The sequence below is a fragment of the Trichomycterus rosablanca genome, chromosome 7 (assembly GCF_030014385.1).
Source record: "Trichomycterus rosablanca isolate fTriRos1 chromosome 7, fTriRos1.hap1, whole genome shotgun sequence".
NCBI lineage: Eukaryota > Metazoa > Chordata > Actinopteri > Siluriformes > Trichomycteridae > Trichomycterus > Trichomycterus rosablanca.
The window spans coordinates 2,204,128-2,231,750 of NC_085994.1; the positions used below are offsets into that span (position 1 = coordinate 2,204,128).

At 40.1% G+C, this 27,623-nt stretch overlaps 1 protein-coding gene across 1 annotated transcript in view; it reads left to right on the top strand.

Annotated features, from left to right (window-relative positions):
* Positions 1–349: 349 nt before the first annotated feature.
* rorca (RAR-related orphan receptor C a) overlaps positions 350–27,623 on the top strand; it is a 37,174-nt gene continuing 9,900 nt past the window's right edge. The window contains exons 1-5 of the mRNA XM_062998836.1: positions 350–613; positions 22,291–22,376; positions 23,099–23,240; positions 25,357–25,749; positions 26,533–26,654. Of these exons, the coding sequence (XP_062854906.1) occupies positions 607–613; positions 22,291–22,376; positions 23,099–23,240; positions 25,357–25,749; positions 26,533–26,654 (750 nt within the window). The 5' untranslated portion in view covers positions 350–606. The remainder of the gene's footprint in view (positions 614–22,290; positions 22,377–23,098; positions 23,241–25,356; positions 25,750–26,532; positions 26,655–27,623) is intronic.

Consider the following 27,623-nt stretch of genomic DNA (forward strand, 5'->3'; position numbering starts at 1 on the left):
CCCCCAACCAAGCCTGGTGGCTTCTTTTTTAAGAACCGAAATATGGTCACCCACCCTACTTAAATACAACATTTTGTGGAGGATATGATCGCTGGCCGCCACTTTTGTTTTTGTAGTTCTTATCGCTACCACTAGGGGGTCCGAGTTACCGACGGTCCCTTTAAGCTCGTGCTGCTCCGCGTGAACGAGGCGGACCGGGCGGCGCGAGATCATGTGAGAGTCCACGCGCTTAAACTTACATGCACAAACACTGACTGTGAAGCTGACACACACACACACACGCACACGCACACGCACACGCACACACACACACACACACACACACACACACACACACACACACACACACGGGGCAGAACAGTTCAGGACAGAGTGCAGTGCAGACAGCGCAAGGAAACACAACACCGGCTGCACATGAACTGACTGCACCCGTTAATCCGCGCCTGCTGCCGGTCTCCCCTGAACTTTACGTGCTTCAGTAGTTTCGGTAGATCTGAACTGCTCTTATTTACAGTGTTACAACGTTTGCACGATTTCTGCACCCACAAGCGTTCCAACGTTCTGGAGTTACGAGGTCGTTTGCAGTTAAGATCAACCAACAGCAACATGAGGGGTGAGTACAGAGAGTACAGCTGCTTTCATGTGTTTAATGCACATTTTCCACACCAAAGCATTGGGATTGCTTCTTTACAAGCACTTAAAGCACCCTGTAGATGTTCCAGGACCTGCATTCAGAAGACCAGAATAAGTCAGTGGGCCTTAATGGGACAGTGACCAAACCTTATGTTCTGTAATTGAAATATTGGCTTCTGGGAAAAGTTTGAATAGTGTTTTCAGAGTCAGAATCAGATTTATTGGCCAAGTATGTAAATACACCCAAGGAATTTGGTTCCGGCTGGTGGTATCTCTCAAGCAATGTATACCTTAAACATTAAACATTAAACACAAAATATACAAACAAACTATTATATACAAGCAATATACTGATATGTAAATTAGCAGCATGTTATATATTTACAAAAACAGTAAAGTGCACAGCATGTAGAATGAGTACTACAAAGTGTCGTTAATTGGCAGCAGATGAATATTTCTGCTCAAATGATCTGTTTTACTGCTTTTGTTGAAAGAATTGGAGGGAATATGTTGGAAAAAATATATACATATGGCAATATATGCATATTTAGGTTCAATTTTTATTTATTTGGAGAATTTACCAGGTACTTTGATAATTGATAAATGCACCATAACTTCTGCACATACTGCCTATCTATCTATCTATCTATCTATCTATCTATCTATCTATCGATCGATCGATAGATAGATAGATAGATAGATAGATAGATAGATAGATAGATAGATAGATAGATAGATAGATAGATAGATAGATAGATACTATATTCAAGGCTACAATCACAGTCTGTATTTGGGGGGGACTTAATTTATTTATCATTTATTAGAATTGTATAGAATTGTAAAGTCATGTTTTACACACTTTTGATTACATTCATGACAGAACAGGTAGTTACTGGTTACACAAGATTCATCAGTTCACGTCTCACAGTCATGAACAATTTTGTTTCTCCAGTTCACCTCACTTGCACATCTTTGGACTGTGGGTCCAGTCAGACATGCTCAAAATGCCCAATTCAATATATTGATGTAAAATTATAATTAAACATATTTCTCTCTTGCTTAACATTAGGATTCACTTGTGTTCCCATCAGTTGTTGATTTGGCAGGAATGTTTTAGAATGGCAGGAATACCCCCACACCACTCCAAGCCCGTAGATTTACCCCATATTCAATTAATTGCTATGGTTTTGGTATATTTAGCACATAAACATAATTGTGCAATAACATGTACAGATGTTTGTTCACTGGATGGATTTTCAGATTTCAAAGCTTTATTGTCATATGTACAGTAGGAAACGTGTTTCCCTGTACAATGAAATTCTTATTTTGCTGTCCACACATGATGTAACAAAGTACAAAGATAATAATAAGATAAAATCAAATTAAGAAATAAAAGTTAGATATAGTAAAAAAAACACGCTGAGTATAAGTTATGTACATTGTGCAAGAAAAGAGCAGATATATTGCAATCAGACAGTATAGTTACATGTGCAAAATGTAAACATAGTGTAAACATACATGTGCAGCTGTATGTAGACCTGTAAACAGTCATATGTGGTATAGTGCAAGTATTGTGTGCAAGTGTGATAGTGTCTATGAATAATCAGCTCAGCTGTTTAAGAGTCTGATAGCTGTGGGAAAGAAAGAGATCTTTAGTCTTGTTGTCCTGCATTTCACACTTCTGTATCTCCGGCCTGAGGGTAGAAGTGTGAATAGTCCATGTTGGGGGTGGGTGGGGTCTTTGATGATGGACGCAGCTCTCCTGTGGACTCTGTGATGGTAGATGCTCTGGAGAGAGGGTTGTACCGTCCTGGTGATTTTCGTTGCAGTCTTTATCACTCTCTCCAGGCGTTTGCGATCCTTCACAGTAGAACTGCCGTACCACACGGTGATGCAATTGGTCAGGATGGACTCAATGATGCAGCGGTAGAAGTTGCTGAGTATTTTGGGTGACATGCCAAATTTCCTCAGCCTCCTTAAGAAATACAACCGCTGCTGAGCCCTCTTTAACACCTGTGTGGTGTTTAGTGTCCAAGTGAGGTCATCACTGATGTGGACCCCTAGGTATTTAAAACTGTTCACCCTCTCCACCTCAAGGTCCCGGATAAACAGTGGCTGATGAGGTCTCCTCTCCCTCCTCATTGATGTATTGATTTATTTTTATTTATAAAACCAACAAAACATGGAATTTGACCAGGTGGCTTCAAACGTTTGTATAGGAATATTATAGTAATTGAAAAAAAAAACAGGTGAACACAATTATTACTGTGTTCATGTGTAGTAAGTTCAGTAGTATTAGTAAAAATTAGTGCCAATACAAATGACCATTTTATACCATTTAGTTTTTTTTAAAGATAACATAAGCCGACTCCTATTGAATATTTACTTCTATTGAATGTTTTTTTTTACCATGTTTAACTTTTACTTGGTGTTTTGTGAAGAATTATAACTTGTCCTTGGTTCGTTTTCATATCTGTAGAACAGTAGTTAGGTTTGACAGCCAGTTGTAGTGAACGAATTAGGGCTGTGTTCCAAACAACTCCTTATCCCCTCCGTTAGTGCACTACGTAGCGTACAGTTTAAACGAGTTCCGCACGGTACCTAGTGCACTACAAATCCTAAACAGATAGATTTGTATTGAACCTATTGCAATTAGACGTATAACATAATACTGTTTGTTAAACATGATGACATTGTGATCTAACAGCTTAGTGTGCCTCTTACTAAGAGTTATTTAACACAATACAGAAATATTAAGCAATAATAAATGTGTCACTTTGTTAGGGAGAAACCGAAACTCTTTACAGGGCGTGTGTGTGTGTTGGTGTGAACATGGCCACTGTGAATGAAGTGTATTAAGTGAATGAAGTGTGTCAGCAGTGCAGCTTATTGACCTACTTCTGTCAGTGAGGATTAACCACGATTACACACACAGAGAATTACTGTACCACATAAAAAACATTTATATAACACACTGATCTGACTCATTATAGCACATAATCAGCTGTGCACATAAGTATAAATAAAACATACTGATACTATGCCGAGGTGAGAAACGGCGCCTCTCTGGTACAATTGTGACAGTGCAACACATTGCCGATATGACATTTACATTACATTTACATTTTCAGCAGACACTTTTACCCAAAGCGACTTACAGTATACAGTCTAAGCAACTGAGGGTTAAAATCCTTGCTCAAGGGCTCAACAGTGCAACCTGTCAGTGGTGGGATTTGAACCAGCGACCTTCTGCTTACTAGTCTAGTACCCTAACCGTTAAGCTACAACTGCCCTACACTGATATGACCAGTGTTGCCACTCCTTGGGATTTTTCCCAAGATTTCGGAATTTGGGGGATCCACCTGGGATTTTGCCAAGTAAGTTGGGGATTTTAAATTTGCACTCAAGCAATTAAAATCTGCATGTAATTTTATGGTCTTCCCCCCCATTTTTAGCACATCCAATTTTTACCCAATTGCATTATGCTTCCTCTACTGGTGCTAACCCCCGCTCATGATTGTGGAGAGCGAACTGACACACGTCCCCTCCGATACATGTGCAGTACCCAACTGCATTTTTTTTTTTACCTGCACCAGCCGGCTTCATATGCAGATCAGCTTTGTGTACGAAGAGCCACACCCTGATCAGCATTATTCCTCTACTCTGTGCAGACGCCATCAACCAGCCAGCAGAGGTCGTAATTGCATCAGTAACGAGGTCCCTATCCGGCTCCCTAACCCTGTATGAACTACAGCCAAACGTTGTTCATATAGCCACCCAGCCCAGCCGGATGGCAGAGCTGAGATTTGATAAGGTGTATTTAAAATCCCAGCTCTGGTGTGCTAGCGTATTTTACTGCTGCGCCACCTGAGCGGCGTTTTTTGGGTTACAGTCAGTAATTGCATACCCACATAGTTCATCTATAAGGTAGGTTTAGCATATAAAATGTTCATGAATGTATGTACCAGATAGGTGTACCTAATAAAGTGCTTGTGAATGTATGTGCAACAGGTTTTCTGACTTTTTCTCAGAAATAGCTTTAGGTTAAAGTGTTCACTGACATTTTCACTAAGAACTTAATAACGTCAATAAAACATACAAGTTTCAGCGATATGCGGACACAAAGTTAATGGAGTGTCTGTGTAATTGTTGTGCCATTTATCAAGGACACAAGATTCTCGCAGCACCAAAATGTGCCCACATTTAAAGAACATTCTTAGTATGGATTTAAAAATAAAATAATAATAACCTAAAGGCTGTTTTAGACTCTGGAACATCTTACTAACCTTGAGGTGCTTTTGTGTTTGTTACTGTACTTATCATTTTCCTGGAAAAAGCATCACTGTATGTCCCTTCAGACAGACAGCCAATCAAGCGTTTCATTACCACGTCATCTGTGTGACGCAAACTGAATAAATGTTAATAACAGCATTTCTTACTAACAATTACAATCAGAAGGTCTGATTGGTTCAGAAAGCGGTTCTTTCAATCATTAGTACCAATTCTGTAGGAGCGTTCCATTCACCCCAGTTGTTCCTGTGAAGTGCACTACGTAGGGTATTCCACCATTTTAAGTAGGGAGCGACGCTTCATCACTACGCCGGAAGCTGGCTGGAACATTTACACATTGTGTGCGTTGTGGGTTAAGACGGCCGGAGCGTTATTATTATTAGAGAGCAGAAAATGACACGATCAGAATGATATCGGATCATATATATGTATATATATAATTGTCACACGTAACTAATGTTGCTGACTTTTGTTGTCCATGAGTCATTTTTTACGAGTCGAGTCCCAGTCATTTGAAACGAGTCCGAGTCGAGTCTGAAGTCGCTGTGTGTGTGAGTCCCCATCTCTAGTAAGAGACAATAGAAAAACCTCTTTTATTGTAAAATAAAAATAGAAAGTTAACCCTAAAGTATTATACAAATAAACCATTTTTTAAGTTGTGACACCAAATGCAAAGCAAATATTGAAGTGGTCACCAGAACTGTACTGTACACTGTGTAAGAAATTATGAATTTGGTTGTGCTTGAAGAATCTGACTATTAATGTAGTTTCAGCATATAGAACCACGTTAGGAAGTGGAACGTTATACAGTATATTTTATTACCATGTGATTGATGTGATAGCGCCCTGCTTTGTTATCATTAATTCCTCATGAAAAGGTTGATGTGACTGATGATTGAATAAAACGATGTGTTAATTACAAACTTTGAAATATGGGATTAGCTTTAGTTGACATTCAGTTTAACCTTACTGGTTTGCTTCTTGTAATTGATGTAGTTCTATGATTGGTAGATGCTTGTATTTAGTTTCTCACAGTCACAAATTTGAAATGTACATTTTTACCACTGTTTATGCTGATGCTTCAATGGTTCTTAAACTACAGCCTATGACAACAGAAGTGCTATTATGTAATTTATCCATAGGGTAGGATATCATGGATGTCATATGACAGTCTTGAGGTTTTCGTTTACATAACTCTGCCAACATTAATCGATTTTAGTTTATTGTGGGTTATTGTGTGTAAATAAAATTTAATGAAATTTGCTGGGTAAACATTATCTGTACGACAAATCTCATTCAGCTCTTTTCATCTTGATCAGCTGCTTAATAGCTTTTAATAAGCTTAGAGAGGAAAACACTATAAAGCAAGGTGAAGTTCAGTCTCCTCCAGTAAGTTCATTTATGTTTAATTATTAAGAGAACAGTTTGGCGAGTCCAATTAGGCCGAGGATGTTTTTCTGCCCCAAAACTGATCTGATATGGTTGCACATCACCAGCTATGTAATGCTGTGTTCAAGTTGTATTTAATTTTCACACCTTAGACTAGCAATAGTCTAGCAATAAGTATAATTAATGTTTAAATATATAGATGCAGCAGTTGGAGTCATCTCATTTTATTGGATCTAGTTTAGAAAGCGACACACCTGTGTCTATAAGAGCCCACAATTTACACATTATTGTCAGAATAACAAAGCAAACCATGAAGTCTGAGGAAATGTGTGTGTATAGCCGAGATCAAATTGTGGTGGGGTGTAGATCAGGACAAGGATATGAAACAGTATCCAAGGCTTTAAGTGTATCTTGGACAAAGGCAGCCTCAAGAATTTTAAAATGAAATATTCTTCTCCTTCTGCACAGGACCTTTGGAGCTCTTGTGTTTTTTCTTACCTGTGTAACCAAGATTCTTCCTGCCCAGATACCCAGTTTGGCCAGTCATCTCTGCAGCATTCCATAAAGCATACGTTTTTAGCAAGGTAGTGAGATTGGGAGTTTGCTCAACATAGAAACTATATTATCCCCCTCACCACACTCATTGCCAGTCAGCCGACTGATCCAGATATTCCACATGCTAGATATCCCCCTTCAGCCGCTCGGATCGAGTTGCTGAACAGTTCACACATAGCGATTGAGAGCCGAGTTTAGATCGCCGAGCAAACGCCGACTTGCTCCCGAGCCGGCAAATCTAGCGAAAATCAGGGCAAAAATCGTGTAGTGTGAACCAGGCATTAGTGTAAGTGATGGGAAAAAGTGTGTCAGTGTAATCAGTGACAGCAGCTGCTAGCTTACACTGTTGATCAGGTGTTTTCATTTAGTACTGTTACTTATACTGAGGAACAATGTCATCCTGGTGTACATATTTAACGAGAGGCACCGGTGTCTTTTTTCCTTCTTACTTTACCATGAGCAACAGGTCAGTCCTCACAATGCAACTTTAAACAGTATAAATAAACAATAACCCAACCTTCTTTTATTGGTAATATAGTGGTATATTCCCTTGTATTTTGAATCAAATATAGTTCTTATAGTTCAGGCTTTTACTGGTTATTCTGGAAAAGAGGTGACCGAAAGCTATTGTTGCTGTATCTTGTAATTATAATGTATTTTTTTGATGATGTTTGTATAAACTTCAGGCAGGCAATCAGGTCTAGTACCTGCACATAATGCTTATACAGCCATGTGCAGAATGCGGCTTGGCAGTGTCGTATTTACATAGGCGTGGATGTCCCAAAAAGATGTCCACAACTAAACGGAAGCAATCATTCATTTAATATAGGGGATAAAGTCTTCACACCCCTCTTACAGTGGAAGGTTTTTGTGGTGTAAAATCAGACCAAGATGAATCATTTAAGATGACTATAATCTGTTCAAGTCTATTTAAAATCAAACTAAAATCTTTTAGGTATCATTTAAAAATGTACAATAATGTGCTTGCATAAATATTCACACCCGTAAACTAAGACTTACTAAGACTTTAGGACAGTATTCAGTCTGTTTGGGTAGAAGTCTACCAGCATGGCACATCTTGACTTGCCTCTTTGCACACTGTTCCTCGAAAACGCTTTAAATCATCCTTCTAAAGCTCCTTTAATGTCGCGTGGGCCTCTTGATAGCTCGTACAAGATTTCTTCTGTCTTTTTGTCAATTTTGGAGGGACGTCCAGTTCAGTAGTGCCATATACTGTATTATCCACTTGTTGATGTTCCATTGGACCCTTCTCTTTACTGATACCTTTTAACACAGATCCCTGTAATGCTTTGTCAGCTGTTTGTGGATTTGCTGTACGATGCTGTAAGTAAATCATACTAGAAGATCTGAACTTTATATGAGGTTAATTAGAGTCTCTGTAATTGATAGCAGGTACTGACTACTATTTACCATTAGCTGGGCAGCAAGAAGGTCCTGGGTAATCACCTGTTCTGTCATTAATGTAATCAAAGTGGGTAAAACATGACGTTAAAATCCTAATAAATAAATAAATACATTTAACATGAGCTTGAATGTAATTGGTTCATTCTGAATACAGCCACATCCCAGATTATAAAAGGATGTGCACACTTATGCAACCTCATCATTTTAGTTTTGTTTTTATTTGTTTCCTCTACATAATTTTAGTTTGTACAGATTATAGGTCACATTAAAGATGGAAATAAATCTAAAATGATTCATCTTGGTCTGATTTTTTTACATCACAGAAACCTGCCATTGTAGCAGGGGTGTGTAGACTTTTTATATCCACTATAAACCCTGGAGAAGGTTTTAACAAAATAACATATTTAGTTTTACAGAGATCTTGCATTTGGGTCATTCCTACAATTCGGTGCCTTTTGTGTCCCCAGTACTGATCATTGTATTTATTAAGTACATTTTAAACAAAACAATTTCTAAACATCTTACTGAAATAATTTTAACACTTTAAATACTAAACACAATGTTTTCTACCCCCAAAAAATAAAATGACTGTATACATACTCTTTTTATCTCTTAGATAGCAGAGGTTTTCCCATGTCCCCAGTGCTGTACATTCTGATTTAGTGATGATATATGAGCTTTAATCATGAAAATATCTCAGTCTTTAATACTGTTTAAAAGTTTAGTTTAAGTCCCTCTAAACCCTGGATTTATTTCCTTTATGAATTAGATTTTATTGCTGATAATGAGGGTTTTTCACACGTCCCTCAAGTTACCTTCCACCCTGTTATTTCTTACTACTGTCTCTTAAAATGAAGAGCTGTTTTACATACTGACATCATTTCCTGGAGCTCACATGATCTTTTTGGAGGGAAAACAACTGTGGAAGATGAGCGGCTTATTAAACTCCTCATTTTAATGTTGTTTTTTCCACATTTTATTCAAAAAGTCTTATATGGTCGACCATAACATGATAACATGTCCACCCTGTTATATGATATATGAGAAAAAGCAAAACGATTTGATCATTTTAAAAATAATCACACTAAAAAGCAGATAATTATTTGTCTGAATTCACTTTTATGCTAGCATGGTTTTGCTCACTTGCTAGCTAATGGCTAATTTTATGTCAGAATGTCCAGCCTGTTATGGTCCACCCTGTTACAACCTAATACGTAACAGCCTGGACGTCACAGTGTATATGAGGTGCACGTGTAATTTAGCTTGACCAATATTAGTTTGGGAAAGTATAACACGTCCTTTTTATAATAAAACATGAAAAACAAATTAAAACAGTTTTAAAGTTTTAAGGTCCAAAAGGCACTCAATCCCAGGAATGACCCATAATGCTTATTTACTTCTACTTATCCTTGATTAACCATTTGCAACAAAGCTGCTCCTCTTTATGCAAAGCAAATTTATTTGGGTTTTTAATGATAGTACATTTTATGCCCTATTTGCACCATTTGCATCACATTGTCCTCTTTTTATCCACTGGTTACACCCTCTCACGACCCCATTTACAGGTTGATCATTACACTAGGGATACACAGAGGACACTAGGGATCAAATTTGTCTTTACATAACAAACATACCAAAGTCGGGGTCCAAACTGACTCGGACTAGAACAAAAGTTCAAGTGTGACAGCACGTGGATAGCTAGTATTGTGTGAGTTTGTGCAGAGATCTCTTTCAGTGAAGCTCTAAGGCAGATATGAAGCAGTAATAAACAGGACCTTTGGAGTTTTGCATTGCTGAAGTGATAAGTAAAGGTTTTAAGTGATTTGCTGACACACTAAACAGCTCAGATGAAAGTAGGTGGATCAGTTAACTGCCCTGACCTGACAAACCTGATGTTCTTTAATGAATACCACTTTAATTAGTTCTGTGCAGTGATGACAGCCGTGGAGAACACGCCAAATGAAATTTATTTTCTCATTACGTTGTGACTGAACTGAACAGGATCATTAAATACGGAGGTGTTACCAGACTCAACATCAGCGGCTGGGCCCACGACCTATTTTTGACAGGGTTGTTAAGATCATGAATAGCTGAGATCCAGTCATGATCAAGTCCAAACAGGGTGAAATCTAACTCTGATCTCTGTTAGATGTTTGATGGAAGGCAGTGCTGTAAGGTGCTTGTCCACCTCCTTTCACGACAATTACTTCAACTAAATACTTTTTATAGCCTGATCTTAGTCTTTTACATCACTGTGGAGGAAATATTATTGTACTCTTACTGTCAGATCTGGTATAAATCAGACAAAATGTCAACCTTTTTAATTAAAACTAACAAACAGTCTGGGTTCTAATGCAGCAAAGCACCACCGCACCATCATACTACCACGAACATTACCATTCTTTACTCCTGGTATACTATGTACACTATTAAATGCTGTATTTAGTTTGGCATTGTTGTCCTGGCAATGTTCTAGCACTTTATAAAGACTATACTACATATATGTTATTATTTAACACTTATAAAACAACAGTTTAGAATATCACATATTACATATCTCATCTAAAATATTTACTGCTAGGATATTTCTTAAGTTTTTTACATGACACTACATTTTTTATTCTATTTATTCAATTACATAGTGTTTATAACATTACTTGTGTACTTTAATACTTTGTACTTTAATTCTTTAATACTTTTTGCTTTAATGTACCTGGAGCTGCTGAAATATCTGACTTTCCCTATGGGATTAATAAAGTTATCTGTCTGTCTGTCTGTCTGTCTGTCTGCCTACCTACCTACCTACCTACCTACCTACGGTCTGTGGATCATTCAGGCACTTATTTGAGAATGTCAGACTGGCAGTTCCTCTTTGTTAGTAGGGCTGCTTTTCATGCTACCCTCCATGAATCCCATTTTCATCTCTTTTGTATGATGGATTTATGAACATTGAACTTAGTTTAAGACTTAGCATTGTCACTGAGCCTTTAGATGAATTTTAGTAAGCTGACCACTCCTGCATAGGAGATAATAGCTCTCACTGTGGAGCCCTAGAGGCTCAGAAACAGCTTTGTAACCCCTGTGGTTACTTCGTCTGATGAAAATGCTCAGGATCTGTGAGATTTAAAGTAAAGGGAAAAAGGTTTCACTATTTTAATCCTGTATGTATTTATAAGCATAAACAAATAAACAGTGGGTCCGAAAGTATTCAGACCCCTTGACTTGGTGGCACGGTGGCTCAGTGGGTAGCACTGTCGCCTCACAGCAAGGGTTCGATCCCCAGGCGGGACGGTCCGGGTCCTTTCTGTGTGGAGTTTGTATGTTCTCCCCGTGTCTGCGTGGGTTTTCTCCGGGAGCTCCGGTTTCCTCCCACAATCCAAAAACATGCGGTCAGGTTAATTGGAGACACTGAATTGCCCTATGTGTGTCTGCCCTGTGATGGACTGGCACCCCGTCCAGGGTGTTACTGTGTGCCTTGTGCCCATTGAAAAGCTGGGATAGGCTCCAGCACCCCAGCCCCCCAGGCCCCCCCCCCCCCCCATTATTGCAGTTTTAACAGCAATCTACATTTAATCACCCACAATGAAAATGTTGAAACATTAATCAAAAATCTTTTAGCTGTCACAAAAATATTCAGACCCTTGGCTGTGGCACTCCAGAATGTGGTCAGGTGCATCCTGTTTGCTTTAATTACTGCAACATCCTGTTGCTACTGAAATGGACCGATCAAAGTTTGCGAAGGCTTAATCTGAGTTGATAAGATCCAACAATTTACACTGCATCGTGAAACCAAAAACCAAGCTGTGGAGTCCAAGGAACTGTTTGTGAAGCTCTACGATCATATTGTGACAAGGGATAGATTAGGACCAGGATATAAAATAAAATCTTAGGCTTTGAGTGCCCCCATGACCACTGTGGCCTCAAAAGGAAAGAAGCTTGTCACAATCTTGAACATTCTTAAGAGCTGGCAGTCTTGGTGCTAGGGTGGCGTGTTAATATGCTAGCACACCACTTGGGAAACTGGTAAAACTGGTCGATTAAATAACATTTTTATTTACAGAGGCTATTAGAAAGCTGGTTGTTACTTAAAGCTATTTTTGAGAATTTGCTGAAAAGGGGGTTAAATACGGAAAGACTTTGCAATGCTACTTGTTTGTTTTAATATATATTTAAATAAATGGATGTAAAACACCCAAACCATTGTCTGAATGCTAAAATGAATCCGTGGTTATGCTATCACAATAACTAAGCATGAAAATGTGGGACATGTCAACCACGTTCAACAACACAGATTTGGATAATTTATACCTGCTTTTGGGAGGCAAAGCTAAGCTAAAAAATAGTAATTTGCTCAGACCTCTGTGCTACATACACTGATGTGGTGTGTTAGTGTGTGTTGTGCTGGTATGAGTGGATCAGACACAGCAGCTCTGTTGGAGTTTTCAAGTACTGTGTCCACTCACTGTCCACTCTATTAGACACTCCTACCTAGTTGATCCACCTTGTAGATGTAAAGTCAGAGACGATCGCTCATCTATTGCTGCTGTTTGAGTCGGTCATCTTCTAGACCTTCATCAGTGGTCACAGGACGCTGCCCACGGGGCGCTGTTGGGTGGATATTTTTGGTTGGTGGACTATTCTCAGTCCAGCAGTGACATTGAGGTGTTTAAAAATTCCAGCAGTGCTGCTGGGTCTGATCCACTCATACCAGCACAACACACACTAACACACCACCACCATGGCAGTGCTGAGAATGATCCACCACCTAAATAATACCTGCTCTGTGGGGGTCCTGACCATTGAAGAACAGCATGAAAGGGGGGTAACAAAGCATGAAGAGAAATAGATGGACTACAGTCAGTAATTGTAGAACTACAAAGTGCTTCTATATGGTAAGTGGAGCTGATAAAATGGACAGTGTGTGTAGAAACAAGGAGGTGGTTTTAATGTTATGGCTGATCAGTTTATTTCTGTACTGTTCTCCCTCATTAACCAATGTGGAGGGAAGGAAGCGCAATTAAGTGGCTGAATTAAGCCAGATTAAAGCCCATGGTGTCAGCTGCTGAACAAAGTCACTTATTTTAAGTTTCTGGAGAACTCAAACTACATCCAAACCGAGTGAACAGGTTCATCCTACAGTTACAGTGGGGTCAAAAAGTATTTAGTCAGCCACTGATTGTGCAGGTTCTCCTACTTAGAAAGATGAGAGAGGTCTGTAATTTTCATCATAGCTACACTTCAACTATGAGAGACAAAATGAGAAAAAAAAATCCAGGAAATCACATTGTAGGATTTTTAAAGAATTTATTTGTAAATTATGGTGGAAAATAAGTATTTGGTCAATAACAAACAAGCAAGATTTCTGGCTCTCACAGACCTGTAACTTCTTCTTTAAGAAGCTCTTCTGTCCTCCACTCGTTACCTGTATTAATGGCACCTGTTTGACCTCGTTATCTGTATAAAAGACACCTGTCCACAGCCTCAAACAGTCAGACTCCAAACTCAACCATGGCCAAGACCAAAGAGCTGTCGAAGGACACCAGGAAGAAAATTGTAGACCTGCACCAGGCTGGGAAGAGTGAATCTACAATAGGCAAGCAGGTTGGTGTGAATAAATCAACTGTGGGAGCAATTGTAAGAAAATGGAAGACATACAAGACCAATAATAAATCTCCCTTGGGGTCAAGATCTCATCCCGTGGGGTCAAAATGATCATGAGAACGGTGAGCAAAAATCCCAGAACTACACGGAGGGACCTGATGAATGACCTGCAGAGAGCTGGGACCAAAGTAACAAAGGCTACCATCAGTAACACACTACGCCGAGAGGGACTCAAATCCTGCAGTGCCAGGCGTGTCCCCCTGCTTAAGCCAGTACATGTCCAGGCCCGTCTGAAGTTTGCCAGAGAGCATATGGATGATCCAGAAGAGGATTGGGAGAATATCATGTGGTCAGATGAAACCAAAATGGAACTTTTTGGTAAAAACTCAACTCGTCGTGTTTGGAGGCTGAGTTGCATCCCAAGAACACCATACCTACTGTGAAGCATAAGGGAAGAATGAACGGGACCATGTATCGTGAGATTTTAAGCCAAAACCTCCTTCCATCAGTGAGAGCATTGAAGATGGAACGTGGCTGGGTCTTCCAGCATGACAATGATCCCAAACACACCGCTCGGGCAACGAAGGAGTGGCTCCGTAAAAAGCATTTCAAGGTCCTGGAGTGGCCTAGCCAGTCTCCAGACCTCAACCCCATAGAAAATTTGTGGAGTCCGTGTTGCCCAGCGACAGCCCCAAAACATCACTGCTCTAGAGGAGATCTGCATGGAGGAATGGGCCAAAATAGCAGCTACAGTGTGTGCAAACCTGGTGAAGACTTACAGGAAACGTTTCACCTCTGTCATTGCCAACAAAGGTTATGTTACAAAGTATTGAGTTGAACTTTTGTTATTGACCAAATACTTATTTTCCACCATAATTTACAAATAAATTCTTTAAAAATCCTACAATGTGATTTCCTGGATTTTTTTTTCTCATTTTGTCTCTCATAGTTGAAGTGTAGCTATGATGAAAATTACAGACCTCTCTCATCTTTCTAAGTAGGAGAACCTGCACAATCAGAGCCTGACTAAATACTTTTTGGCCCCACTGTATGTAAAGCAGCGTTGTTTGTTTATTAGTTACTACTGACAGAAGAACTTCACCTAAAAATAGTTTCCCAAGCTCCGGGTACAAATTCTTGACGTGCTGCCACATGTCATAATCGAAGATGAGTTATTAGAGTTTAAAGAACATGTCCATTTCCATTTATACTAAAAGACAGTTTGTCCGGATGGTCAGACTTTAGTAACCCCAAAAAACACATCCACCATGAAGCAGAAACTGTGGGAACCTGGGAGATTCTGTCTATAGTCAAGCAAGCTTTACAGTGCTATGGGTTTAGAGGCTGATGTGCAGGAAATTCCCAAGATCAGTCCCAAGTAACTGAAATTGACAAAATTGTGAAGATCATTCCTTATTTATGACTGTTGATCATAAAATTGCATGCAGATCTTTGATTCCTCATACCGTATGGATTCTTCATATACCGACATACCGTAACATAGTTAATACAACAGCTGTAGCTTCACTAGGCAGCAAGTCATATAATATTGTTCAACGCTAAAAGCGCTATGGAGCGCCGTGCAGATTAGATACAGCTCACTAGTTAGCCATGTAGCGTTAGCATAACTGTGTTAACAGATGACGGAGATTATAAAAAAATAAACAGAAACAGATGGAGGATGAAGAGAGGAAGACCAAATATGCGCCGGAAGAACCTGCCAAAGAAATGAGGCGTGTGGGCAGTTTGGAACAGATTAAAACACTTTATATTGCCAGGCCTGTCGAGCCACGACTGTTACAGACAACGACATTGCGAATGCTATAATCATATACAAGGACACGATTCCATACAGTCGAGAAAGACGCTTTCAGAACGATAATTAAAACTCTGGATTCCGGGTCTGTCTTATGAGGTGAAAATATTTCATGTTAGTTGCTAAACCAACGTTATAAGTGACCTGGAATCAACGAGATTTAAAGTCGTCCACATTTCTACAACAGACCAGTGGTCAAGTTGTGCAGTGGAGTTTACAAACGTGGTTTTATTTGTTAAAAGGGTAATTGTACAATACTTAAATTTCACACGTACTGATTCCATTATATATTGTGTCATTTTGTGGGCCAAGCAAAGCTTATAGTCCTCAAAACCTTTATTATATAATGGTGACATTAATACTTTTTATATTCTATGTACTTTTGACAGTCGAATCAGCCATAGACAGACAAACATACCATGAAATATCTTGAAACCGTCAGAATCTTAAATAATACCCTGATACTACATGAGTGCAAATGAAAAATCCCCAAATCCCAAGTTGATCCTCCAAATCCCCAAAATCTTGGGAAAAATCCCAAGGAGTGGCAACATTTATGTGGTCGGGATTAAGCTTGTGGCATCATAAATGTTTTGACTGCATGTTTGTTCATAAAAATATATATAAACACCGACTAGGCATAACATTCTGACCACTGACCGGTGAAGTGAATAACACTGATTATCATCATGGCACCTGTTAGTGGGGGGGATATATTAGGCAGCAAGTGAACATTTTATCCTCAGAGTTGATGTTAGAAGCAGGAAAAATGGGCGAGTTTGACGGCTAGACGACTGGGTCAGAGCATCTCCAAAACTGCAGCTCTTGTGGGGTGTTCCTGGTCTGCAGTGGTCAGTATCCATTAAAAGTGGTCCAAGGAAGGAACAGTGGTAAACCGGCGACAGGGTCATGGGCGTGTGGTCCGATACAACAGACGAGCTACTGTAGCTCAGATTGCTGAAGAAGTTAATGCTGGTTCTGATACAAAGGTGTCAGAATACACAGAGCATCACAGTTGCAGGGCTGTTTTGGCACACAACGCAATATTAGGAAGGTGGTCATAATGTTATGCATTATCGGTGTATATTTACTACAGAAACTATAGAAAAAGAACACTTGAAATCATTGAACTCTTAAGACTTATAAAAGTGTACGTAAACTTAAATAATAATAAAGGAACACCAGATAAAATAGAATTAATCTGATTAGTCGGGTTAAATTCTTCTTTATCTGTATAAAGTATGTCAGTAGTGCAGCTCGTCCTCATTCCTCACCGAGCCCTGCCTCGGATACGTGAACCGACCAATCGGAGGCAGAGCTGGACCACTGGGAGCCAATCAGAAACAAGAAGAAGGGCCCCTCAGCAAGGCACTTGTTTTGCCGTTGCTATGGTGACGGTTCCCTCCCCTGAATGAATGAAGTGTTATTGGAACATGGCCAGCAGGTAGTTATATAACAGCGGGAAGGACGAGAGAGGGAAAGTCTGACATCACTGGAACTCGCTCATAACCTCGCTCATAACCTCGCTCATAACCTCGCTCATAAACTCGCTCATAAAGGTTTTATTACAGTTTGTTTGCTAATTAAATCACGATGTGCTCGTTTACCACGCCGAGTTTTAGGTTCTAATTTTGTGAGTCTGTTTGGACTGTGTTTAAAATGTCACGTATGTGCTGGTTACCCAGTCACAATGATTTAGGGCTTACCTAACAGTTTAACACACACACACACACACACCTATTATAAAAAGTCCATTACACAAGTCCATTAAACATTTAGCGTCCTGTAACAGTGCTCATGGTCTGAAAATCCACGTGGAAAAAAGTCCTCATCACATTTTTATGACGCCCCTTAGGGGTCACTAACGAGAAAAAATACATGAAGAGCAAAATCTGTACGCACGGTATAGTAATCCCTACTCTCAGTTTATAATCTGTACCCACGGTTTAGTAATCCCTACTCTCAGTTTATAATCTGTACCCACGGTTTAGTAATCCCTACTCTCAGTTTATAATCTGTACCCACGGTTTAGTAATCCCTACTCTCAGTTTATAATCTGTACCCACGGTTTAGTAATCCCTACTCTCAGTTTATAATCTGTACCCACGGTTTAGTAATCCCTACTCTCAGTTTATAATCTGTACCCACGGTATAGTAATCCCTACTCTCAGTTTATAATCTGTACCCACGGTTTAGTAATCCCTACTCTCAGTTTATAATCTGTACCCACGGTTTAGTAATCCCTACTCTCAGTTTATAATCTGTACCCACGGTATAGTAATCCCTACTCTCAGTTTATAATCTGTACCCACGGTTTAGTAATCCCTACTCTCAGTTTATAATCTGTACCCACGGTATAGTAATCCCTACTCTCAGTTTATAATCTGTACCCACGGTTTAGTAATCCCTACTCTCAGTTTATAATCTGTACCCACGGTTTAGTAATCCCTACTCTCAGTTTATAATCTGTACCCACGGTTTAGTAATCCCTACTCTCAGTTTATAATCTGTACCCACGGTTTAGTAATCCCTACTCTCAGTTTATAATCTGTACCCACGGTTTAGTAATCCCTACTCTCAGTTTATAATCTGTACCCACGGTTTAGTAATCCCTACTCTCAGTTTATAATCTGTACCCACGATTTAGTAATCCCTACTCTCAGTTTATAATCTGTACCCACGGTATAGTAATCCCTACTCTCAGTTTATAAACTGTACCCACGGTTTAGTAATCCCTACTCTCAGTTTATAATCTGTACCCAGGGTTTAGTAATCCGTACTCTCAGTTTATAATCTGTACCCACGGTTTAGTAATCCCTACTCTCAGTTTATAATCTGTACCCAGGGTTTAGTAATCCCTACTCTCAGTTTATAATCTGTACCCACGGTTTAGTAATCCGTACTCTCAGTTTATAATCTGTACCCACGGGTTTAGTAATCCCTACTCTCAGTTTATAATCTGTACCCACGGTTTAGTCATCCCTACTCTCAGTTTATAATCTGTACCCACGGTTTAGTAATCCCTACTCTCAGTTTATAATCTGTACCCACGGTTTAGTAATCCGTACTCTCAGTTTATAATCTGTACCCACGGTTTAGTCATCCGTACTCTCAGTTTATAAACTGTACCCACGGTTTAGTAATCCCTACTCTCAGTTTATAATCTGTACCCACGGTTTAGTAATCCCTACTCTCAGTTTATAATCTGTACCCACGGTTTAGTAATCCGTACTCTCAGTTTATAATCTGTACCCACGGTTTAGTAATCCCTACTCTCAGTTTATAATCTGTACCCACGGTTTAGTAATCCGTACTCTCAGTTTATAATCTGTACCCACGGTTTAGTAATCCCTACTCTCAGTTTATAATCTGTACCCACGGTTTAGTAATCCGTACTCTCAGTTTATAATCTGTACCCACGGTTTAGTAATCCGTACTCTCAGTTTATAATCTGTACCCACGGTTTAGTAATCCGTACTCAGTTTATAATCTGTACCCACGGTTTAGTAATCCGTACTCTCAGTTTATAATCTGTACCCACGGTTTAGTAATCCGTACTCTCAGTTTATAATCTGTACCCACGGTTTAGTAATCCGTACTCTCAGTTTATAATCTGTACCCACGGTTTAGTAATCCCTACTCTCAGTTTATAATCTGTACCCACGGTTTAGTAATCCGTACTCTCAGTTTATAATCTGTACCCACGGTTTAGTAATCCCTACTCTCAGTTTATAATCTGTACCCACGGTTTAGTAATCCGTACTCTCAGTTTATAATCTGTACCCACGGTTTAGTAATCCGTACTCTCAGTTTATAATCTGTACCCACGGTTTAGTAATCCGTACTCAGTTTATAATCTGTACCCACGGTTTAGTAATCCGTACTCTCAGTTTATAATCTGTACCCACGGTTTAGTAATCCCTACTCTCAGTTTATAATCTGTACCCACGGTTTAGTAATCCGTACTCTCAGTTTATAATCTGTACCCACGGTTTAGTAATCCCTACTCTCAGTTTATAATCTGTACCCACGGTTTAGTAATCCGTACTCTCAGTTTATAATCTGTACCCACGGTTTAGTAATCCGTACTCTCAGTTTATAATCTGTACCCACGGTTTAGTAATCCGTACTCAGTTTATAATCTGTACCCACGGTTTAGTAATCCGTACTCTCAGTTTATAATCTGTACCCACGGTTTAGTAATCCGTACTCTCAGTTTATAATCTGTACCCACGGTTTAGTAATCCGTACTCTTAGTTTATAATCTGTACCCACGGTTTAGTAATCCGTACTCTCAGTTTATAATCTGTACCCACGGTTTAGTAATCCCTACTCTCAGTTTATAAACTGTACCCACGGTTTAGTAATCCCTACTCTCAGTTTATAATCTGTACCCACGGTTTAGTAATCCGTACTCTGTTTATAATCTGTACCCACGGTTTAGTAATCCCTACTCTCAGTTTATAAACTACCCACATATTTGTAAACTGTACCCACAGATTTGTGAAACAGTTTACAAAACCGTGGGTACAGTTTATAAATCTGTGGGTACAGTTTTGCTAAGTTGAGGGTACAGTTTATAAATCCGTAGGTACAGTTTACTGTAAAGTAAACTGTAAAGCTTTATATTCTTTGTTCTGCTGATCTACTGTTGTATAACACAGAGAACTTAATGTTTAGATAAGTTGCAGAATAAAAGAACAGCTTGTCCCTGAAGTGAGACATTTTAGACACGATTATCAAATGTGTGTTGGCTTGATCTTCTTTAATATGAATTTGATTTCCAGGAATGAACTTTCTTTGCTGAACAAACGTTCTAACCAGATCTCTCATCATATCATATTGTTTACAGCAGATTAGATTTCAGCATCAGCTTATTTATATCTGCTCAGGCTTAAAGTAAGCCAAAGCTAGAGTCAAAAGTAAATCACTGATAAGTTGTGGCCCTCCTAAATTCACATGAAAATGGATTGCTAGGACGCTTCATAGTGCAGATTAACCAGTAAACGTGAGGCACTTGAACGCTACACGAATGAACAACGTTGAATCGCTAAACACAAACTTTACATTTTGAATTTCACAGCAAATTGCACATTACACGGAAAACGGCTCATTTCACTATCAGTGACGCGATTTTCATGGCTGTGAAATAGTTAGGGCCTTACTGATCAGGAATTAAGAGGTCATGCCACAAAGTTAAGTGACATCTTCACCATCACTGTATGTATATATCTGACCCAGAAATGTTTGACATTTGAAGAAAACACACACACACACATACACATAAACCTTTATTGTCTCAGTTATATTTTTGTGGACAAATAACTGTAACAAAACATTTGAAAAAATAAAACACCAGCCCACAATCGCTGGGATCCAGGGTTTTGGTGATATCATCCAGCTGGGTGTTTACATACAGACGTGATATGGCTATGTCTGGGAAGGGGTGGCCTGGACCTGGCCATGGATTGGTGCCCTGGTTGGGGATCCCAAGTCTGCCGTGACTTACAGTAAGATCCAAAAGTCTGTGACCACCTGTGAAAATGCTTCTGTTTTGTATTCTTGAACTGTTTACGCACTCATGACTTTGACCTGTCTATAAGCTCATCCTATTTGCACTACTGTTTATAATTGCACTGGTCATACCCACAGACTTTAATCTGCATTATGTCACTTTACTGTCTCGGTTGTTAATACCGGGACCTATATTTTTCATATTCTACGACTTCATACTTTATATTTATTTAATGTTTATTGTTGCACCATGGGTCTGAGAGTAACGTAATTTAAATCCACTGTATGTCCTGTGCACGGTGGCTTAGTGGGTAGCACTGTCGCCTCACAGCAAGAAGGTCCTGGGTTCGATCCCCAGGCCGGGCGGTCCGGGTCCTTTCTGTGCGGAGTTTGCATGTTCTCCCACGTGTCTGCGTGAGTTTCCTACAGGAGCTCCGATTTCCTCCCACAGTCCAAAAACATGCAGCCAGGTTAATTGGAGACACTGAATTGCCCTATAGGTGAATGGGTGTGTGTATGTGTGTATGTATGTGTGTCTGCCCTGCGATGGACTGGCATCCTGTCCAGGGTGTTAATGTGTGCCTTGTGCCCATTGAAAAGCTGGGATAGGCTCCAGCACCCCATGCAACCTTAATTGGATAAGCGGATAAGAAAATGAATGAATGTATTTCCTGTACATATTGCAGTATTGACAAAGATTAAACAGTTTAAACAAAATGGTATACATACATTTCAGGAATGTATAGTATTTGGCACTACTGACCAAGTGACCATGTTAATTCTTTAAGTCAGATTTTTTTCCATTGAAGCAGATAATTGGATGACGATCAGAAGGTTGTTTTATTTCATTGACTTGCAGCCATTTTTCACTTATTGTAAATAAAAACAGTTAAATAGTAGGAAACTCTGGAATTCAAGTCCCTTATAAGTGTTATTGAATACATAAATATATTCCAGTTGCTGTATAGAACTGCAGGATTACAGTAGTGTAAGTTACTTGCCCTGAATTTTTAATGAGGCTGTGCTGAACGTGTTGCTAACACTTGTTTTTTTTTTTTTTCTCACAGCTCAAATAGAAGTGATTCCTTGCAAGATCTGTGGAGATAAATCCTCGGGGATTCATTACGGAGTGATCACCTGTGAAGGATGCAAGGTAATGCCAACGTCTTTTATCTGTTATTCAATTATATAAATGGAGAATAGTAAAGTATTCCTCCAGGTCGCTGATGTAGGATGGAGGTCCCTGTTAATTCCTCTCAAAGTTTATTTCTTGTAGTTTAAAAGGAGTTTTTCCTTGCCACTGTTGCCCTCAGCTTGCTTAACGGGGGGTTTGTCTGTCCTGGATGCTGTAAATTTGCTTTGAGACAATGTGAGTTGTGAAAAACGCTATTCGAATAAATGTAAAAGTATATATATATATAAGAAAAAAATAAACAAGCTGGATCTCTATTAGGGTGGCATGGTGGCTCGGTGGGTAGCACCGGTCCTGGATTCACTTCCCAGGTGAAGTGGTCCCAGTCCTTTCTGTGAGGAGTTTGCATGTTCTCATCATGTCTCCTTGGGTTTCCTCCCACAAGTCCAAAGACTGTGGCTATTAAAGTGTACATGTGCGCTCTGTGATGGACTAGTGATCTGTACGGGGTGTTTTTCTGCCTTTCGCCCAACAAATCTGACCCACCGCGATCCTGACCAGGATTAAGCGGTGGTAAAACAGACAGTAAATATTAATAAATGAATGAATGTACTATACTCAACTATGAACGATATGTTTATGCATTTAATAGAATCACTCTTTTCTTTTAACAGCTGTATTTTGTTCTTAGGCGTTCATTATCGACGTGTGTTGACTTTGTTCGGTTTTCGTTCTTGTTGCAGGGATTCTTTCGTCGTAGTCAGCAAAATAACTCCATGTATTCATGCTCGCGGCAGAGGAACTGTCTGATCGACCGTACAAACAGGAACCGGTGCCAGCACTGCCGTCTGCAGAAATGCCTCGCACTCGGCATGAGCCGCGACGGTGAGAGACTTCCTTAATCAAAGATCTCTAGAGCTACATGACACCATTTACATTTACAGCATTTAGCAGACGCCTTTATCCAAAGCGACTTACAGTACTGTGACAGTATACGTTCTGAGCAATTAAGGGTTAAGGGCCTTGCTTAAGGGCCCAACAGCAGCAACCTAGCAGTAGCGGGGCTTGAACCAGCGACTTTCTGACTACTAGTCCTGTATCTTAACTGCTAGGCTTTACCAATTATCATTAGTCATCAAACAAAAATCATCTTTTCTATGCAACTTATGTGTCAATGTCCAAAAAAGTATTTGGACACCTGACCATGAGCTTGTCCGACATCTCATTTCACAAACAAATGGTATTAAGACCTGTGACCTTACAAATCCGTGGGTACAGTTTATAAACCGAGAGGACGCATTACTAAACCGTGGGTACAGATTTCGGATTTTTTCTCGTTGGTAACCCCTAAGGGCTTCTCTACAGACCTAGATGTATGTCTGTGTATGGGAATTTGTGCCCATTGAGTCAAAATATGACAGCATTTGAATGGCTGGTGCTGAGGTCAGGGCTCTGTGCAGGACGCTGGAGTTTCTTTAAACCGAGCTTTTCTTTACGTCTTTATAGAGCTCGCTTTGTGGAACAGGAAAGGCCTTCCCTAAACTGTTGCTGCAAAGACGGAAGCATGTAGTTTCCTTTATATATTGGCAACTGTTGTGGATGAAATACATGAAATAAATGATTAGAAAGGGTGTCCCGATATTTTCGTCCGTGTAGTGTGTTGATTTCTAAAGTTAAAAGAAGAAAACACAAATTCTGCTGCCAAATCTTTAAAAAGTAAATATTTTTCAGATCTTAAGGCTTAATTATTTAAATATTTAATAAATAAAAAGATAAATCTAAAAATGTACAAATGGTGTGATAAGGCTGTAGCAGAGATGGGGAGTCGCACGTAAGTCGCACACACAGCGACTTCAGACTCGACTCGGACTCGTTTCAAATGACTCGGACTCGACTGTGTGACAATTAATTATATATAATGTATTCTGATCGTGTCATTTTCTGCTCTCCAATAATAATAACGCTCCGGCCGTTTTAACCTGCAACATACACAATGGCTAAATGTTCCAGCCAGCTTCCGGCGTAGTGATGAAGCATCGCTCCCTACCTTTGGAATCTCACTTAAAATGGTGGAATACCCTACGTAGTGCACTTCACTGGAACAGCTGGTGTGAATGGAACGCTCCTACAGAATCGGTGCTAATGGTTGAAAGACGCTTTCTGAACCAATCAGAGCTTCTGATTGTAATTGTTAGTAAGAAATGCTGTTATTTGCATTTATTCAGTTTGCGTCACACAGATGACGTGGTAATGAAACGCTCGATCGGCTTTCTAACCACTTCCTGTTTTACTTCACGACCGGGAAAAGTTTGGAGGTTTTTAATTATAAGCACATTTACAAAATAACAGATTCTGTTCCTAATGGGACGCACGCTTATAAATGTAATAGCATCTGGAAGAACAGAAGCTAAGGTAAGCAGCGGTTATGATTGTTTTTGCTGTGTTTGGGATTTTGGCCGCTGTGCCGTAATTTATCGAGCTCTTTTGTTCTGTAATGAAAACAAAACGTATCAGTTGAAGCTTTTAACTGATACCTAGAAAAGTAAAGGCACGAAGTAAAACGGCTAAATACACTCGCTAATCTGTTGTTTTTTATCTGAATTTACAGATTATTTCTTTATTTCTACGCTACATTTCCAATATATGTTTTGTGTAGATTATATTGACTCGTGACTCGGACTCGTATTTTGTGACTTGTGAACATCTGAGTGAAGCCGTAGCCTAATGGAGGACTAGTAATCCAAAGGTTGCTGGTTCAAGCCCCACCACTGCTAGGTTGCTGCTGTTGGGCCCTTGAGCAAGGTCCTTAATTCTCAGTTGATCAGACTGTATACTGTAACTGTAATGTAAGTCGCTTTGGATAAAGGCATCTGCTAAATGCTGTAAATGTAAATGTAAATCTCTGGGCTGTAGTAAAGTACAGTGTTTCCTACACGGTATGAGCGTTACAACCTACTTACTACTACTACTACTAAAAACAAATTCTTCTTTTAATTCTTAGCTGTGAAGTTCGGCCGCATGTCCAAAAAGCAGCGGGACAGCTTGTACGCTGAGGTACAGAAGCACCAGCAGGCTCAGGACCATGTGGTCAGCGTAGCGCCCTCCAGCAGGGGTGAGGAACCCGGAGAGAACAGCCAGGACGGACACACTCGGACCTGCAGCCGCGGCTCCAGCGCGGTCCTCAGCGACCTCGACGATATCGGCGGCCTGCTGTTCGACCTCCCGCTCACCCACGAGGACGAGTACTGCGGCCTGGAGCTGCTAGGGGTCCCGGGGGCCATCGGTGAGGGGAGCGGCACGGAGGGCAACTCGTGCTCACGCGGCGTGACGGGATTAAAACATGAGCATCATTCACACTCACCGCTCGGCGATGTGCTGTCCCTGCCCGAGACAGGTCAGTCCCGCACCTCTGTACTGTAAATACGATGCAGGTTGTGTCTTAAATTCCTAAATGTAGTGGACTTGAAGGTGATAGTAGTAGATTTATCTTTTCTGAAAGTACATGGGTTGTGTTTCAAATGGTTTATTGTAGTGGCTTTGTCTCAGAAGAGCCACACCCTAATTGGTTAACTGGAGGGAAGGCCTCTGACCTCCTAAAACACCATGGGCTGTGTCTCAAATTGCTAAATGTAGTGGACTTGAAGGGATTAGTAGTGGATTTATCTTTTCTGAAAGTACATGGGATTCGTCTCAAATAGTTTAATGTGGCTTTGTCTCAAAAGAGCCACACCCTAGGTGGTTAACTGAGGGGTGGTTAAGGGGCTTCTGACCTCCTAAAAAAACACCAAAGGCTGTGTATCAAACAGCTTTTAAAAGTCTATGAATTGGACTACGGAGGTAGTGGATAAAGTAGGGAAGCAAAAGTGGTGCTGGTTGGCTAGCACTTTAGATCGCTGTGCCTCCCGAGCGCCCCATCCGGGGATTTTTAGCGCCTCACACACATTAAGTATTTCTGTTTGCTTTAATTGCTTTAATTGGACCTACAGGAGGCGTAGATCTGTCGCACCCTAACAATCCATCACTAGTTAATTCAGGTTTTTAATCATAGTAGAGATGAAGTCTGGCCCCATGAGACTACAGAACAATTGAAACACTTGTAAAGGGTTTTTTTATTGTATTTTTAAAAGTGTGTGTGTGTGTGTGTGTGTGTGTGTGTGTGTGTGTGTGTGATTTGTAGAGCGAATGGCTCAGAATGTTCTGAAGTCACATGTGGAGACGAGCCAATACAGTACAGAGGAACTGAAACGCCTCACGTGGAGCGTGTACACACCAGAGGAGACACGGACCTACCAGAACAAAGTACTGACCCCCCCCCAAAAAAATTTTCTCTATTAATTAATACAGTGGTCAGTTGCTTCTGTTGTCGCATGCCATACAGAACAATGTCACGTCATCATTAACCCTTTGGGGCGGCACGGTGGCTAAGTGGGTAGCACTGTCGCCTCACAGCAAGAAGGACCTGGGTTCGATCCCCAGACGGAGTGGTGCGGGTCCTTTCTGTGTGGAGTTTGCATGTTCTCCCAGTGTCCACGTGGGTTTCCTCCGGGAGCTCCGATTTCCTCCAACAGTCCAAAGACGTGCAAGTGAGGTGAACTGGAGACACTAAATTGTCCATGACTGTGTTTGATATTAAACTTGTGAACTGATGAATCTTGTGTGATGAGTAACTACCGTTCCTGTGATGACTGTAACCAAAAGTGTAAAACATGACTTTAAAATCCTAATAAACAAACAAACAAACGTTAACACTTATTTAGCCAATAAAAATGTTAACCCACCCACTAAAATCTCAATAAATTAGTGAAAGGCAGCCTATAAACAGCAACATAAAGGACACACTTCTGTTATTGCTATTTCTATTTTTGTAATTTCTATTATTGATCAGTATGTGGCTGCAGCAACTGTCTGTGAATAAATATGTAAGTTCCCCCCATCGCCCGAAATATTGCAACGACATTTCGGTCCGGGCCAGTGGGGTCGACTCTAAGATACGAAAAGATAGTAAACAAAAAACTAAATTTAATCCATTTAAGAAACAAAGTTATTGAACACCAGTGTGTGTTTGTTTGTTTATTAGGATTTTAAAGTCATGTTTTACACTTTGGTTACAGTCATGACAGGAACGGTAGTTACTCATTACACAAGATTCATCAGTTCACAAGTTTAATATCAAACACAGTCATGGACAATTTAGTGTCTCCAATTCACCTCACTTGCACGTCTTTGGACTGTGGGAAGAAACCAGAGCACCCGGAGGAAACCCACGCG